The 18,936-nt window shown below is 32.9% G+C and overlaps 1 protein-coding gene and 1 pseudogene across 4 annotated transcripts; one reads left to right on the top strand and one right to left on the bottom strand.

The window, feature by feature from the left end:
* Positions 1 to 3,537: 3,537 nt before the first annotated feature.
* On the top strand, positions 3,538 to 12,036 carry LOC129880194 (uncharacterized). Of its 4 annotated transcripts, none has more exons than XM_055954123.1 (10): positions 3,538 to 3,679; positions 3,794 to 3,874; positions 6,060 to 6,188; positions 6,579 to 6,761; positions 6,858 to 6,963; positions 7,138 to 7,320; positions 7,919 to 8,075; positions 8,555 to 8,880; positions 10,423 to 10,512; positions 11,651 to 12,036. In XM_055954123.1, the coding sequence occupies exons 3-10, from the start codon at positions 6,174 to 6,176 to the stop codon at positions 11,722 to 11,724; spliced, it is 1,134 nt and encodes a 377-aa protein (XP_055810098.1). In that variant the 5' UTR covers positions 3,538 to 3,679; positions 3,794 to 3,874; positions 6,060 to 6,173; the 3' UTR covers positions 11,725 to 12,036. The 4 variants fall into 4 exon arrangements, with proteins under 4 accessions (XP_055810098.1, XP_055810099.1, XP_055810101.1 ...); XM_055954124.1 differs by having other exon boundaries at positions 6,090 to 6,188; XM_055954126.1 differs by having other exon boundaries at positions 3,541 to 3,874; positions 11,654 to 12,036.
* A 5,154-nt stretch (positions 12,037 to 17,190) lies between these two features.
* Positions 17,191 to 18,020, bottom strand: LOC129879840 (uncharacterized; annotated as a pseudogene).
* Between the last annotated feature and the right edge of the window lie 916 nt (positions 18,021 to 18,936).

Below are 18,936 nucleotides of genomic sequence, written 5' to 3' on the forward strand. Positions count from 1 at the left end.
TTTAAGCAGTTTATAAGTTGAAAACAGCTTACAAGTCACAAAAAAAAGTTGGTCTGCACCTATTTTTTTTTAACTTATAAACAATTTTCAACTTATAAGCTGCTTAAAAATAAGTCAGTCCAAACATGCTACTACTTTGTGGGACCATTTTCAGTGTGAGCCCCCTATCAAAAAAATTATGGTTAATTTATGAGTAATACAAGTGCATATTGTTTTTTTTAAAAGATAAATTAAAAATTATTACATTAATTCGTCTTAATTTATGAGATATTTTAGCTATTGAGAGTCGATTTAATTAAATTTTTGAATCTGAATTGACTTAGAGTAACTCAATATTTCAAAAGTTAGATATTAAAAAATTATATAAAAATGTAATTCTTGTCATGTCAATATGATGAAATAATATATTTCAAAATATTGGTCAAAATTTACATAGTTTGAAATCGAGAAGCAATATATTGACAGAAATTGAGTTGGAGGGAGTATTTTTTTTATGTTTTCATTTAGTATTTGAAAAACTACTCGTTCGAATTCAGATTTGAATGGACATGTAGTCCAATTAAGGTGGAAACACTCTAACAAATATTTTTTTATCCCTTTTTTTTCTTTTTTCACCCCCATGTCGCCACACGGGGGGAACACATATAGGGACGTAAAAAAGGGGGTCCTATCAACTTGTTCCGACCTAGGATAATAAGCTCATGAGCTTGGTCTTCCTTCACAGTCGAGAAAGAAAAGAAGACTTCCATCTCCAAGTTTAACTCAAACGTAGCTCACTTTTTTTTTTTGGTGGGTGGATGGAAGGAGTGTGTGAAGCAGTGTCAAACCAAAATACCCAATAAGAATTAGATCTCCCCGAAAAGAAGGTGATTCAACTGCACCTTCCAGTACGGCTATCTTTTTACGACCTCATTCTAGTCACTAGCCCTGCCTTCGGCATCCCTCTCCTTGCGGTTAAGTTAATGACTTCGGGGCATGGCCAGCTCCCATAGTGTGACAGACGATGTGTACAAGGCTCGAAAATGAATTCATGCATAGTAAGGTTGTCATTATTAGGTAATTATGCTTTTGTTTGGATGCATAGAACCTTGAATTACTATTCATATTGGTATTGAAAAGTTAGTTATTTATGCATTTTAATCAAAAGAGAAGTGCCTTGATTATTATCTTTAATCTTATGGTTCAATTCTTGATTGATAATTTCATGAAGTAGTCAAAAGGGCTTGAGAATTGTTGTTAAGAATTAAAATTAGAACGTATTCACAAGAAGCTTTTTTAGAACTAGCCTTTCTAGTACATGTATGCATAGATTTACTTGATTTATGTTACTAGTCTATTGGAAGTCAAATTCTTTCGAAATAAGAGTTTTACTTATTGATAGAACTAGTAACAAATGTCCGTATTCGTAAGAAGCAGAAATATTTATTTGTGAGCCTTGAACTATAGCATAACCTTAGGTTTGCAACCTTGCTATCATATTGTCCGTATCCTGAATTTCTTTTATTGATACTAAACGTTGTAGTTAAGTCTTTAATTTACAATTTAGTAGATAATCGTGGTTCTTAGCCACAATTCAATCTTTTTTTTTGATCACTTGAATAATAGTTAACAAGATTTGATTGAATTATTATTTGTAACAATCCCCATGGAGACAATCTTCATAGACATAATACATAAATAAGACCCTTAACTTGGCAATTATAACTTTGACAGTGAACAAGTAGACATTTTAACTATCTAACACTTAAACAAAAACTACTCAAATATTGCAGCCCAAACGCGTGATACGCAGATGCTCCGACGTGGATTACTAAGCCACTCAGTGACTGCCACCTAATGAGAATAAATACACATGGACTTTAAAAATAACCTTTAACTTTGACAGTAAATAAGTAGACATTTTAACTATCCAACACTTAAACAAAAAAAACTCGAATATTGCCCTCAATTTTATCTCTGACGCGCGTAATTTGAGTGTTTTTCACGCATTTTGCTAAGTAGGATTAGAGTGTTTTTTTTATTTAAGTGTCTACTTATGCACTATCAAAATTAAAGATCAAACTTATAATTTGAAGCCATGTAGAGAAATCTCATCCATCCACCATAGTCACATCACATTTCTCGTGGAAGTTTTATAATTAAACTTCATTAATGTATACATGGCATAAAAAATAACTTATTTTGTCATGTCAAAAAGATTTTAATAATAAATTTAGTTGAGTGATTTTATTAATATAAAATTTAAGTTGAGTGATTTTATTGATACAAAACAAAGTTTAATGACTTTGCTAGATAAATTCTCAAAATTAAGTGACCTATTGAAATAATAAATAAATGACATAATATATAAATATGTCTTTTAATTTGACTTCATTTCACATTTATGCCCTCCAACTTTGGGTGTGTACAAGTAGGCACTTAAACCTGTATAAAATTGAACAAGTAGACACACATGTGTTGTGTGGCGCAATACATGTAAGACGCCATATAGGACACAAAATTGTCATAAAGGACGAATGTGTATATTTATTTAGGTTTTGGATAGTTAAAGTGTCAATTTGTGCATCAGAAAAGTTAGAGGTTATAGTTGTCAGCTGAAGCCAAATATGTATTATGCCTAAATAAAATTACATATATAATTTAGTATAAACATCGAATATAGATAAGTGTTGGTCAATATTACACTGGTAGTAAATACTATCTAAACTTTATACTGTTGTTTTGCAGACAGCAAAATAATTATTTTCAGAAAAAGAAAAAGAGAGGCAAAATTAAAAAAAAGACAGCCAACAATTTGGGTTTAACGCTACAAAGTTTGCGTTTCTTTGTAATGTTCATCCATGCCCAGACAGCTTCTCTACATGTGCATGTTACATAAAATTTGGTCTCAAATTGTGTCATATATTTTGTTCTTTTCCTAATTTTTTTTTTAAAAAAATATTGCTGAAAGTGAGAGACTGAGTTCACTTAAAATAAAACATATTCTTGTTGTTAAAAGTTGAACACAAAGTGAGAGTCTTTTACAAAGATTTTAGAAATGTAAATTATGGGAAATTGAATAAAAATGCTTTCAATTAATAATTTGGTCGAAAAATGTCTTTGTCGTCATTAGTTTGGTCCAAATATACTTCTATTGTTATTTAATTTGTCAAAAATATCCCTTTTCAAATAAATATATTATTTCTTTTCTTTTATACGCATTCTTTTCCTAAATAATTTTTAAATTAGAAAATGTTTATCCTCCTTCAATTCAGAAAAGATTATAAAAGAATAATATTTTCTATTTTATTGGGATTCTTTTTCGTTATCTAAATGACAATTAATGATAGAGATTACTATAATCTTATATATATGATTTTTTTTTTCAATTTCACGCAATTTAAGAATATTTCTGACGATTCTTTGTGTTATTTCTAAATTTGTATTACACACAAATTATTATAGCATCTTCTAATTCTATGGAGAATTTTATGAAGCATTTTCTCCACTTTGAATTCAAATTAGAATAAAATAATGTAATGGTATTATTGAATCCATGTTTGGCGGTTATATGCACTTTCCATTGCTATTTTGCAATTTTCTTTACTGAACAAAAGCACCAATAAGCAACTCTCATAAACCATTTTTTTCACATTTTTGCTGTAAAACCTTCCTTAACTGTACAACTCCTCTGACTCTTGTAAGCCAAAAAATCCGTCAAGACTTTTTTTTCCTTCATCATCTTCTTTAGCCTATATTCTATATCTTGCAGATTTGTTGATTTTTTTTTAAAAAAAAATTCTGTTTATTTTAGCAAGTTCAGATTTTGCTGGCACTTTGTTCAATTGATGCTACTGTAAGACAAAGGGTTCAGTTGGCCACCTGCAAGGCTAAGGTTTGACCTTTTTTCTTTTTTTTTGGGTTTCTCTTTGTTGTACAAGCATTTCTTGAATTGGGTTTTTGTTTTTGTGTTTTTTAGATGTTTTTTTTCTGCATAGTTTGTGCATTTCTGAATTGGGTGTTTGAATCTGCTGTTTCTTGTTTAAGTTTTAGGGTTTTAGCTCATAATATACAAAGTTGTTGTATGTCTGAACCCTGGTTAGGGATTTATCAGATTGGTGCTTGTATGGTTTGTTGTGTGTTACTAAGTGATTTTTGAATAACCCCACAATCTTGATTTTCTGGAAAAAGATAATCTTGATTGGAAAAATGGTAACTTTTTTGCTACAAGATTTGAGATCTTTGATAATTTCTACTACTACTAGAACAACAACAACAACATACCCAGTGTAATCCCACAAGTGGGATACAGGATGGGTAGAGTGTATACATACTTCACTCCTATCTTGGGGAGGTAGAGAGGCTGATAATTTTCTGCTAGTACTATGTAATTTCTATTATTAAGCTGGAGGTCTTGTACTAGGCTCTTGCAATGTGGATATATTTTTGCCTATTAGAATGATGGTTGGATTATTTTTAATGAAATGGGGATTGTTGTTTTGATTTCTTATCCCATCAGAGCGGCTTTCTGCAGTTCAGCTTTTGATTAAAGACTTTATGGATTCCTATTAAAGTCAAGCATTTGGTAGAAAAGTCTTATATCTTTTCTGTGAGTTAAAGTCACACATTCTGTAGAAAAGTCTTAACCTTTTGTGGAGAATTTTTTTGGAGAGTTGATTCTTTTTGTAACTTTTCAGGTTTGTTTGTTATGGTATGTTAATCTCATTAATGTGATGTTTGCTGATGCTAGAGTTTCTCTGAATTTTCACTTTTGGGTCTCTGTAGGTAAGCATTCTGAGATTTTGAAGGAACCAAATTACATGAGAAATATAAAATTTCCCAGGACAGTGTTTCTCTTTAGTGTTCCTTTCAATTGCTCCTACAATGTAGAATCCAAACCTGGGCAGAGAAAATATAAGGAGACTTTTTTGAAGTCAATCTCTTTGTAGTATTCTTCAAATCAATGTTTCCATTTTCATCAGTATTAGCTCCTCCATTTGTATTAGTTCTTGAATTATTTGAAGATAGTACAGCTTGAGCGCCTTACAGTGTAAACCCGGTGATATCAATATTTAAGTCAGCAGGTACAGAACACATACAATTTTGGGATGAGACTCTGTGGAGATACTTAGTTGTTACTTGAGGATTTAGGGCTTAATAAACAAAATAGACAGAAAACATTAACTAAACAACTATTTGTAGAATATAATGGAAGTTGGAAAATCAGTGAGTGATCAGAACAGATGACCATTTTGTTGTGATAGGGTGGCAGTACATGTTCCATGAACCTTAATGCTGCAAAGGCAGCCCCGTGCACTAAGCATCCCGCATTCACGTAGGCTCCTGGGAAGGGCTGCCTCATATAGGGGTGTGATGTAGGTAGCCTACTCTGATGCAAGCATCAGTGGCTAATTTCATGGCTTGAATCCGTGGCCTATAGGTCACATGGAGACAACTATACCATTGCTCCAAGGCTCACCTTAATGCTGCAGTACTTGATTAATAGTTCTAGCTCCCAGAAAGTTGGAGTAGTCTACCATGGGGGATGAAATAGCGGTACCTCTATTAGAGACTGGTTTGTATCTCCATCTGAATGCATTATTTCTAGCCATGACTTTGATATTCGTTAGTATATCATCCGTTCTTGTATATGTATAAGTGTGAAATGAAGTTCTTATCTCAAGATTTTAAACAGAAGATTCTCCAAGGATCATTGCACTATGACCAAAAACGGGCTTTATTTCTGTGCAAGTAACATCGGACTCATTTACTATCCAGTGCAATAGGTTCCTTTCGACCTTTTAATAGCTTGCTCCTTGTTTGGAATAAATTCTCCTTTTTCAGTTTGACTCATCAAATCTATAGAACTCAATAAGTATCATGTATCGGGGAGTGGGAGTACAATGCTTCGTTTTAGACTTGACACATTATCCTAAAATATACCAGTCTCTTGCATTGAAAATGTTATTTTTTTTCTCAATTCTGAAATTTTATGCTAAAGTCTCAATATTCAATTTTCTCTCTTAATGAACTCGTGTGATTTGTTGTATCTTCTTATTGATGGTACTTTTTATCCTAAGGTGATAAGCTCTCCAACATCCCATATGCAGTGTGCTAGAAGTACATACACAAATTGTAGCAGTGCCATGTTGGGGCTTCGTGGAGATATTTAATGTGCTTGGAGTTGAGCTAAAATGAAGACCACCAAGGTTGTTGTGTGTATTTCAGCGAAGTTACCTATGCTGTGTTCACATCTTTCATTTCTTGCTGTTATATGTGCGTTCTTTTGGCAATGCGACCCATCATTTTTTCAGAACTGTTAAAATGCTGCTAGTTGGAAACAATATCTAATTTTATTAGTTCGCGTGCCGCCTGTATATCTTTTTATTTGAAGATTGGGGATTTTCCTCTCTATAATTAGGTTATACTTATCCCTATAATAAGTGATTACATATCAATGCACTATACTAAATGGTTAGTGAATAATTTTTTCTAAAATTCTGAAATGCTTGTGACTTTTAGTGAAGAATATCTGTTGCATAGCTATTATTCAGATATGGAATCATGTTTGCTTCTATTATTTTACGAAAAAACTGCAGCCAATCAAAGCAGAAAAAAAACTGCAGCCAAACAACACAGAAAAGAAACCTTCAATTCAGGCTTCTCATGAGGCCCAAAATGACCAGCAGAATCAGACAGCAGATACACCTGTAGCTGATGCAGGTTCTGTTTCTGCATCAGGCAATGATAACAGAAAAGTTTCACGTGAAGATATCGAACTTGTAAGACAGTCTTTAAGTTCTTCATTTTGCCTGGATATCATTAATTGGGAAGTTGTACTGGGGTCTTTTAACTTTATGATGACATATTTGTTGCAGGTCCAAAACTTGATTGAAAGGTGCTTGCAATTGTATATGAATAGGGATGAAGTGGTAAAAACACTTCTGAATCGTGCAAGGATAGATCCTGGATTTACAACTCTAGGTAGGTACATGAGTTACTGATGAAGTTGCTTATGACATTGTCTGCTTGCATTATATAGCTGTGTACTGCCTCACATGTATCGTGACCAAGTGTTTTCTGGTTTATGACTACGGTTATTGGGTGGTCTTTAGATTTTCAATTTCTAACTTTAAAATCTTTTTGAATTGTGTCCAGTTTGGCAAAAATTAGAAGAAGAAAATGCGGATTTCTTTCGGGCCTACTACATTAGGCTTAAACTGAAGAAACAAATCATCCTGTTCAATCATTTGCTTGAGCATCAGTATCATCTAATGAAATATCCAGTGCCCCCAAAGGTTCCGTTGGCTCCAATGCAGAATGGGATGAGTACCATGCCAGGTAAATTTATTTGTCATATGAAGGCGAGTATTACTGTATTGTTCTGCCTCGGGATTAGATTTTGAAATGTTGAGATTGTCCAATCATCAGTTACTGAGCCTTTTCTATGTCCTCCTTTGTGATCTTTTAATTATGTGAACATGTAGTAGATAAGAACCCCTCCAGTTGTAGTGGAGGGTCAACTGTACTAATCGTTATTAACAAAGAAGCTTGTATCTTCTGCAATATGTCTCTCCTAAATGCTTGGAATGGGCAAAGAAACTCATGTTACTTTATAACTTTATTTGGAGAACACCTGCATTCTTGAATGGACCGAATAGAGGCACTCTACGGAGGGGAAGTGTAGAGAGTTATACAATATAAGTCGCATTATAAAACAAAGAGTTTATATTGCATAAATTCTTACAAAATATGTAGTTCAACTTGCCCTCTGCACTTACTATCATCTGCTTCCTTTCTTCCTCAATATTGTGTAACATGGCTTTTCAAATTGGAATTAAGCTGCTTGAATAACATGGGGATTAATATTATTCTCAGAACAGGTAAATAAGTCTTTTTTTATTATCATTATATTTATTGCCACTTGTTTCCAGTGCAGTCAACAACTTACCCATGGGATATCCCGTCCTGCAGCAACCTCCAGTCCCAGCTGCAGGTCAACCTCATCTTGATCCAATGGCCATGTCCAGCTGCCACGTGGTTAATGGTGTGCCTGCGCCAGGAAACTATCCTATGAGGATGAATTCAGGAAATGAGTGAGAATCTTCTTTTGTTTTGGGATTTTAGGTCTCTTTGATATCAAAATAGAAATTTATGAGCTATCGGAATTCTTTTCTGGTTTAGCCAGTTGTGTCTGTGGTACTTGTTTGCTCAGCATCTTACTTGCTATGCGCTCAAAGATTTGCCATTTGACTATTTCCAGTTCATTTAATTCGTGCTTTCCCAGATTAGTAGGAATTGAAATTGCATTGATATTTCATATTGGTTTAAAATGAGTGTAGGTTAGGGAAATAGGTTGCTTTTATGTGAATATTTCAAACCTAATACTTGTTTGTTGTTGCTCATGCGGAGTTTGTTAAAGAAACGAGGTTCAGGTCTTCTTTTTAAAGATGATGAAAAAATCTGAGTGTTGAAATGAACATATCCTTGGGCTTCTGGGATGAAAAGCTTTTTATATTTGTTGACGGAGACCTGCATGACAAATGACACTTTTCACATTGTTCTCTGCTGACAGTATGGTGATTGACACTAGTGTGTCAGATGTAGCAGCAGCTGTTCCACCTAGCAATGCCATGTCATCTATGTCAGATATGGCTGTAAGCCCTACATCAGTAGCTTCCAGCGGCCATTTTCCCTTTACTGCTTCAGAGATTTCGGGTATGGGAGTTGACACCTCAGCCCTTGATGCTGCCTTTCCATCCGATGTAGCAAGTTCAGTAGGATTACAACTACCACCAGATAATGGTGTTGGTAATTCTAGGGATTCACTGAGATCTTTAGCTCAAATTCCTTGGAACTTTAGTCTCTCAGATCTAACAGCAGATCTGTCGAACTTGGGAGGTAAGTTAAGTAATGCACAACTCAACCATTATCACTGCTCATGACTAGAAAGCAAGATTCAGCGTTAATTGCAATGTGGTTCAACCCCCTCCCACTCCTTTGGTGCTTCTTTTGATGTTGTGAAGAGTATTTTATTTGAGAACTTTGTTACCGTCTTATTTGATGCATTGCCAATTGGGCTGTTTTTGACTATTCATAATATGAAGTATTAAGTTTTAGACACTCACATAAAAAAGTGGCTCGTTGAGTTACAAATGAAGTCCATTAGTCTGAAATGAGAAATTTACTTTGAAGGGGAGCCTTGGAGTAACTAATAAAGTTGCTGCCATGTGACCAGGAGGTCCCGAGGTCGAGCCTTGGAAACAGCCTCTAGCAGAAATACAAAGTAAGACTGCGTTCAATAGGTCCTTGTGGTTGGGCTTCTCCAGAACCTGCGCATAGCGAGAGTTTTAATGCACGGGGCTGCCCTTCATTGTTCTTATGGAACACTAGATGAAGGTCATGGTAGTTGCTCCATTAAGCAATATTTCATGTATGAACTTTCATGTTAATAGTCAACCACGGCAAACTCTAATATATAATTTCGGAGGAAGCATGGTATGTGTATACATATTTAGTGTACTTCTAAGCTCAGTAGAAACATTGGTGTCAAAAAAGTCATGTTGTCCACAATGAAACATTAAGGTGGTTTTCATGGGTTATCACAATTCTATCAAGGTCTTGCTTTATCTCTAATAATGCAAAGATCTTTAGTACTAGATGGTATTGATGTTTTGAACTGTCTGGCCCTAGATATCTTATCTCTGAATTGTGCTTTCAGAAAACATATAGTAGTTTTCAGATTGGTGCCTTCTTCCACCTTAGAGCCAAAAATATCTTTAGAAATTTTGGGGAAGCCGTCTTTCTTCATTTTTTCAGGAAATGCTTATAGGTTTAAGGTCAGCAGCAGAACACTACTTGATATTATTTCTAGTTAGCTATGGACTTCGTTAGGCCAAAAGGAGATCCATTTGACAGGAAAATAGAGTAGTCTATGGTGCACTGGCCAGTATGCGCTGTGGCCAGCCCATTGGGATTTGCAGTCATACTCGTCAAAGACCTTTATTTTCGATTAACTACATACTTTTCAAGGACTTCTAGTATGGTCTTGCTTGTTTATTGTTATGTAGTGGTATGGATAGGCAGAACAGACTAAGAGACTGCAAAAATGTTGCATCACAGTAATCTTTTCCAGGGAATAAGGTGCAATGCTCTAAAAGTAAAATATATGTAATATATTTTCAAATTACATATATGATATGTATTGAAAGATATGACTTACAAAGACATAGTTGCACTGGTACTAGTAGTGAGTACAATAATTTGTATGTGCTGTTTCTTCAGTGACGATTTTTATGGATTGTTATTCTGCTCAGAGTTTCTAAAGTTTTCAATCCCCTTTCTCATGGCCCATGCGTCTATTCCTGTCTTTTTTCTTCCATTTATTAATTTATTCCTCTTTTATTCTGGTTAATATTCATTTTTGCTCCAACATAATTACAGATCTGGGACCTCTTGGGAACTATCCTGGTTCTGCATATTTGCCTTCTGATTCAGATATTCTACTTGACTCTCCCGAGCAAGATGATATAGGTGAGAACTTTTACTTTCTTTCCCATCGAATGTTATGCTTTGAGTCATAATCTGCAGAGATGTTCAAAATATGTTAGCATTAAGCATCTCAACTTGTCTATTGTATCTAGCCAAAGTTATTAGATGCAATGTTGATACTGTTATCTTTACAACAACAACATACCCAGTGTAGTCCCACAAAGTGAGGTCTGGGGAGAGTAGCGTGTACGCAGACCTTACCCTTACCTCATAGGTAGAGAGGTTGTTTTCGATAGACCATCGGCTCAAGGAACAACAGTCCAAAGCACTTCCGAAAAAGTACACCCCCATATGATGTGGTTTGACTTGGCAGAAAGTTTAACAAAGAAAGACTTTTGAAATTTGTGGTTTAAAATGAGTGAGAGATGTTTGTGTAGCTATAAATCATTTCATTAAGGGTAAAATGAATATTTTAAAGTTAAATTGTTACTAAATATAGAAATGTGTTTTGTGTCATTTTTTTGGAGACTGACTAAAAAGGAAAGTGAGTCATATAAAATCGGACAGAGGGAGTAATAGAAGTACAAGAAACACAAGTAATAACAAACATAGCAGATAGTAACAAAATGGAAACTACAACAAAGCAATATGATAATTGAGGTACAAGAAACGACAAATAGTAACAGAAATCGAAGGACAAGAAAATACATGAGCAATACTACGACTACTAATATGAAGGACAACAAGACAGCACACTGCTACCTACTAAAATTTTCAGAAATGCAATGCTGTTTTCTCTAAAATTTTCTTTCTCTACATTAATTGTGGCTTTATTTGGCATCTCACTTCTGATCTTTGTTAGTTCATTCTGGCTTTCATTTCCTGCATTTTCAGTCAACATTGCTCATGAATATTTACTTTGCATTACTACTGTTCAATTGCAAGTTTCCGACTGGTTGATAAGTTAGATGTGAAACATTGAACATAAATTTCCAGTGGCATGGTTGGACCAATAAACATGTTACTGTTTTCATTTCCATGCGCTTCTCTTCGGGAATACTGTTTTCTGTGAAATAAGTTCATTTCGCTATTATGACACTGTTATTGAAATGCAAACTAGTGTTATTATATGTTTGCTTGCATTAGCTTGATTTGTTTTTTTTTCTCCCTTTCTTATCAGTAGAGGAGTTCTTTGTTGATGTTGAGGCCTCTCCAGAACCAACTTGTCCTCAATCGGATGAAGAGAAGCCATAGTTTCAACTGAGATATTAACGTCACGTTGCATTTGAAGTTAGAATAAGCTGTTGTTAAAATGATCATAAAACTGATAAGAGTGATGAGCTGAAAACCATTGATTTACCCTTTGTTAGGTGTGCTAGATATAGTTATTAACCTAATTTAGATTTATACTTTACCCTTGGATTATCATAGTGATCACATCTTTGTTTCATCAGTAGAAACAGGACAACATATGTTATAGTGAAAATAGTCTATCAGAAAGGATTTATTATCCATATGTTGTTAATTAAAAAAGTTACTATATTTGCTTTTGGATGATTGAGATGAGATCATTGATAGTATTTGTTTATGCAAAGTCTGATGTATTAAAATTCAACTTTGGTAGGATGTCAATTTCCAAAATTTGTTGGTTTAATTAGTGAGAGATGTCTAAGATTTGAAAAATTATGAACCGTTAAAAGATTATGGTGGGGTGATAAGAAGTCCATCTTTAATTAGAGGTTTTGATTCGACCCTTGTCTTTGGTAGGGAGCTTTGTTCCCAATAGTATGACTTTCTGGCTTGATTTTGAATTATTCGAACCTCAAAATTGATGCGAGATATTGAATGGAGACCATAAAAAAGTCCACGAGTCTAGAGTTGCTGGTAAGAGTTGAATTCAAGTTGATTTTATAATAAAAGATTGATCATATCAATCTACTATTATAGGCGTTTTAAGAGGTTTTGACACTTCAATTTGTAATGTTAACTAGCATAACTAGTTTAAAATAAAAGGCCAATTGATCACGTAAACACAAGTTTGTTAAAATGAGATAAATTACTTTTCTAATGGAAGTAAGAAAATTAAATTTCATAAGTGACATTTCAGTGCGAAGCCTCATAAATTTCTAGACGTAAAAAAGTTAGCAATTTTTAATGATTCAATTTTGCAGTTAATCGATAATTATCCTTTAAACTGTTGTCGATTTTTTTTTGATTAATAAGTTAGGGTATTTATTGTTAAATTAAACGTCATGAACATTAATATGAGGCCAAAAAATAAAAAGATTATTTATCTAAACAAAATTACTAAAAAAGTATTGTGAATGATGTGTGGTAAACCGTACTTCAAAGACATAAATTTATATGTTTTCAACTATTTTATTAGTGTTAATGGCACTTGTTCATTTCAAATCGAAGTAAAATTTTTAAAGAGCTCAAAAGTATTCTTTCGAAATTTGAATCAAAGAAATTACAGCATATCAATCTCTAGAAGTTTGATGTTTTGCTCAGGAGAAAAATAAAATTTAGAAAACATGAATAGATTTTATCTAAATTCTAAAGTCATTTTTAATTAATTAGTAATAAAAAAGTTAATATGATTTTATTGAGTTATCATTTAACTATTAATTAAAACCTAAAAATTGAACCGAGGATGGTAAATACTTCTACTTCTGATCTAAAGGTTATAAATTTGAATTATGAAAGGAGCAAAAAGAATAGAAGACTCATCGCATGTTTTAAATAAGTTAAGCCAAACAAGCTCAATTTTTTTTGGCTTATTTAAACACAAAATGACTTTAAGTTGGTCAGTCAAACACTCAAAAAAACTAAAAACAACTTATACATCAACTTATAAGTCAATCCAAACAGATTTTCAATAACCCGATATCAATAAATTAATTGGATAAGTACACAAAATGGACTCTTTAAACAAACTATTTAACACCCCATACACCACCCCTAAATAATTCATTTCTATACCCATTCGGCCCAAATTAATTACCCCTTGTCTGCCTTTTAGTTTAGGCTCAATTCGCGTTTATGATGCCATCACATTTTATATATATACTATGATGGTATCATTATGTATTTGTGCAATTTTTCCTAAATGTTTGATTACTTAATAATACCATAATATATGCAATATATTTTTATGATATCATTGATGATTTTAAAAGTGTCTCATTAAATATTTTCAATATCATGATAATATACAAATATACTGTGATATATCACTCATGTAATATCGAATGACTTAGGAAAACTTTATGATACCATCACAGTGTATATATACTATAATGGTATCATTCAATATTGTGATGGTAGCATGTTAGTATACAATATATACTTGAGGACTGCTCATTCGTGAATGATATCATGCTTTTATATATGATATTATGTGATGGCATCATTGATATTCACATATTGCGATGATGTCATACATAATTTGAGGAGTGTTACTGATTATATGAGACAATCCTTAATGATACCATGTCAGTATATGATGGTATCATGGAGATGTCGTTATAGGATTGAAGTAGACATCAATGATATCATGACAGTATATAAATATACTGTGGTGGTATCATTACGGATTGAAGCAAACCTCAATGATACCATGTCAGTATATTGATATTGCAATGGTATCTTGGTTTGAATCTCATGTTCTGGGGATATGAATTGTAAATGGGTATTTGTTTGTAATTATTTTGCTTTTATGGAACATGAGCTTAGTTTTTCCTAAATTAATAACATTTTTCCCCGATGAGGTTTAGATTTTGATTTACACTAATCACTAATGGTAGGTAGAAGAGTCCGGAGCTGAAAGGGTATATTTTTTTTTGCAAAAATTTTAAAACGATAAATAATTTTTTTTGAAACTAAAAGGGCAAAACGCAAGGCATCTTGCGACTTGCCTTTTTGTATCTGACTCCGTTAACGCCCTGTCTTGCGACTTACAAGTTGCGAGGTGCCTTGCGAATTCTTTCAACATTGTGGCCCCATGCCCCTCTTCCCCCCCCCCCCCCAGCCCCCCTACTCCCGTTGCCCACCCTCCCCCAGCCCACCCTCAATGCAATGTTTTATATTAATTTCCTTGTTTTGTAAATTTATATATTTATGTTTTAGCTTAATATTTATTTGATATTACAAATGTTTTCTATTTAACTTTCATTCTTTATTTTATTTCTTATAAATTTACGATTATAATATTTTTAAGTTTACGTGTTTCTGATAAATTAATAGTATTTGTAATGTAGGATAGACATTCTTATTGCATTGTCCAATTATTCATATATACGCATTTTCATCATTAGTTTGTTGTTTTATCAGTTCAAATAAAGTAGTACATTTTGCATATCATATGATGTTATTATTGTTTCTAGTAGAGATTTCGTGCATTTTTTATTTATAATTATTCAATGTTGTGTTCTTAATTTATAATATGTTGTTATTACTATAATTAGAGTACTTCATTACTAATTAATACTTTTTTAAAAAAAAAATCACATTTGTAATAAATATGTAATGACACTTCCTACTTATAAATAAAGTTTTTGTAAAGCTATATAATATAATTATTTGTTATCAAATTTCTTAAGTTACATGACCTCGAGGGATAAACTTGATACGACCCAATAAAATAAAGATATTTCCTTATTCTCACCAAAAGTTAAGTTTTTATAAATTTTATAGTGTTAAGGGCCAAACGTTCAACGCACGTTTCCAAAATTAGTATATATATATATATATATATATAATCATCAAAGAACTAAGCCACAACAACAACAACAACAACATACAACAATAACAACAACAACAACAACATACATTCTAGGTTCTTCGCCTTGCAACTAAAGACCTAACATGATTGTTATGTATGTAAACATAACAATCATGTTAGTTCTACTACTAAAACACTTACCTAACTTATTCGAATATTTGACTTTTCTATCCGTTGTAGTGTTAAGAATAGCTCCATAATTTTATGACATTCAGCAAGGTCGGCCTGAGCTTGAAAACTTCATGAGATTTATAACTCCATGAACTTGATAACTTTATGATGGCTCAAAAAAAAAAAAGGGCAGCCCGGTGCACTTAAGCTCCCGCTATGCGCAGGGTCCGGGGAAGGGCCCGACCACAAGGGTCTGTTGTACGCAGCCTTACCTTGCATTTCTGCTAGAGGCTGTTTCCAAGGCTTGAACCCGTGACCTCCTGGTCATATGGCAGCAACTTTACCAGTTACTCCAAGGCTCCCCTTCAACTTTATGATGGCTCACTTAACAATTATTTTTTCTAGAATGTATTCAAACATACATTCTAGCTTCTTCGCCTTGTAATAAAAGGCATTCTAGCTTCTTCTCCTTGCAACTAAAGACATAACATGATTGTTATGTATGGAAAAATATATTTTGCTGTAAATCGAATATAATTTTTTATTTATTTTGATTAGTGATATAACAGATCTAAACATTGATAGAAGTTTCATGTTAAGTGAATATCTATCAAATGAAAAGCTACGTATATATTGGAGTTTTTGAAGGAAGTAGCACCGTAGTGTGCGACTTGTAAGTCGCAAGGCAGTATGCGACTTGTAAGCCGCACCCTAGTGTGCGACTTCTTTCCAAAACCCTAAGCCTAACCCCAAATCAACACTGTAATTTTTTTTAATGATATTTAATAATTGATCTTAAAATTTAAATAAATTAAGTTATGAAGTGATAAATTTTAATACAAAATAACTAATTATTTTAATACATTATACATATCTTTAATTTAAAATCAGTTAATATAAAAAAATTATTTATTATTTAAATTTTATATTAATTTAAAATCAAATAAATAAATTTAGGTGACAAGATTAATTAATTTAAGTAAGCACCTTTATACAATGATTATTTTCAGTGTGAATAGTCATGTCATCGCAAGATGTATTGAAAATAATTTGGAATAGGAATTGTGAATAGTTTAGTCAGAATGAGTAGTGATTCATGACACATCTATGACAAACTTTGCAGATATCTATTCCCTGTAACGTGTGTTGTGCAATTTTGTAGTAGTTAATTTGTAGTGTTGATGTGATTCAGCATTGCATAAATTTTTTAATGATATTTGATAATTAATATCAAATTTAATTAAATTAAGTTATTACGTGATAATTGTTAATAGAAAAATAACTAATTATTTGTTTTTAAAATTATATTCCAATAATTAAAATTATACTTTGCTGATATCTAGATATTTATTTTTAAAAATATTGCAGTATCTAATCAACACTGCAAAGATTTGGTCTCAAATTTTTAAAGTAAGTCACATGGTCGTGTGCGACTTTTTTTTTTTTAATTATGTATATCTATCTTTTTTATGGTATTATAAATAAGTGTCTAATGGCTATTTTGAAACATTGTATTTTCAATCATGCAAAGAAAAATTCAGTTGCAATGTTGGTTTGATATTACCAACAAAAATAAAAATAGAAATGTCCCCCAAGGACCCAAGAAAGGTATTTGGATGCTACACTAATTTATGTGGAAAAAAATAGTATGGCAGAATTCGTCCACTAGAAAATAAATCCATTGATATTTATTATGATTTAAAAGTTGTTGGACGCATCATTGAGGGAGAAACAAACTCTTCTAAAATGGATGATTTTATTATTTGGGGTGAAACACTTAAATGACTTAGTTTATATTCTAAGAGGTGCGACTTCGAAGTTTTATGTCACTGGCATGGTTTGGTCAATCCATTGTACGTTCGCTTGTAGTACTTTGTGCTGTAGTATTTGCTTACGTAAGTTTTTGGCTCGATACCACAAACACCATAAAATTTAATTGCATGCGAGCATGACATGTGATATTTAAAACATTTGCCGCATGAACATTTTTTCGAATCTGCAAAAACTTTGTGAACACATCCTCCCTTACTATTTTTTTCAAATGTGAGGATCTCACATACAACTGAAGTTGTACTATAGTTCATCATTTCAGTATGTGCTTAGGCTCTTCTCCAATACTCGCTGAATTTTTTGTCTACACCAAGAGGTCAAGGAATATGTTTTTCAAGTAAAGCATCAGCAAGGGCATTTCGTTCAACAAAACAATCAACCAAAACCCTAAATGCCATGTGATCCATAACAGTCGCCGGAAGCCCTATTGCTTTTTTCAACATACCATCGTCGACTCAGATACATTTGTTGTCAAAGAACCCATCTATGACCCCCATCAAGATACATAGTCCATTTCTCCAATGAAAAATCATTTAACCACCTGTAAGCTTCACAGTTCAATGCTTTTATTTGTTGCATCTTTTGTAGTTTTTTTTTTCTTTTTTACTCTGTGGCGGCATACCACATCAAATTTTCAAGTTCGCTATTTAAAATTTTTTTATTGAAATTTTCTTTCAAATGGCGAACACAAAATCTTTGATGAGTTTTTGGTGGTTGCAACCAATCGAAAGATTGAACACATTTTAAGATACCTTGATGGCGGGCAAAAATAAGGCCAACTCCTCTGAACGCGCCAACAATATGTCTGCATAATAAGGCTAACCATGATCAAGATTCAAAGCTCTTACGGGCAACTAAGGCATATGCAAGTGGAAAAATATTTCTGTTTTCATCAATAGTAACGACAATTAATAATTTTATATCATACATGCCGTAAAGATGAGTTCTATCTATTGAAATGATAGGCCTACAATTTTTAAATCCATTAATGCACGCTTTAAAATTCTAAAATAAGTATTTAAAAATTCGCTCACCTTACATCGTTGTTGAATGGTGCTCCCACTCAACAATGGTACCTGGATTAAAAAATTGCAAAGCTGTCATATACCTAGGTAATGTCTTAAATGAATTTTCAAAGTCTCCAATAAATCATAACAAAGGCCTTCCGTCGGCCTTTTTGGGCTTTTCGATAGTTGAGAATGTAGAAGTGCAATCCTTTGATGATTTGCTGAACCATCTTTATAGCAATATTGGGGTTCTCGATAACATAAGGAATCAATGAAGTAGAAATTATATTGCTATTCAAATTGTAGTGATCCTTATTATATTGATCTGGATTACAAGTATGGTTGATCATTTTTCCTGCCTTTCAAATACCACCTCCAATCTCGCGAAAATGAATTATCCATTCACATCCCGAAATGTATTTCTTGCATGTTACCTTCCAACTTTTTCCTTTAGATTGGTCACACAAATGCTTTTTCTTTATGAATATATCCAAAAAGTTATAGTCAAATCAATGAATAATTTATCCTCTTCAATAATGAAATGAACATCTTGGTTTATTCCAAGAATGAGGTAGATCATGTTAGGCACCTGAGGACAGTCCTTCAGAGATTAAAAAAGGAGAAGTTGTATGCAAAATTCTTCAAATGTGAGTTTTGGCTTGAGTCCGTGACATTCCTGAGTCATATAGTGACCAAGAATGGTATTATAGTTGATTCGGTCAAAGTTACAGCAGT

This window comes from Solanum dulcamara, chromosome 2 (genome assembly GCF_947179165.1).
Source record: "Solanum dulcamara chromosome 2, daSolDulc1.2, whole genome shotgun sequence".
In the NCBI taxonomy this organism is placed as follows: domain Eukaryota; kingdom Viridiplantae; phylum Streptophyta; class Magnoliopsida; order Solanales; family Solanaceae; genus Solanum; species Solanum dulcamara.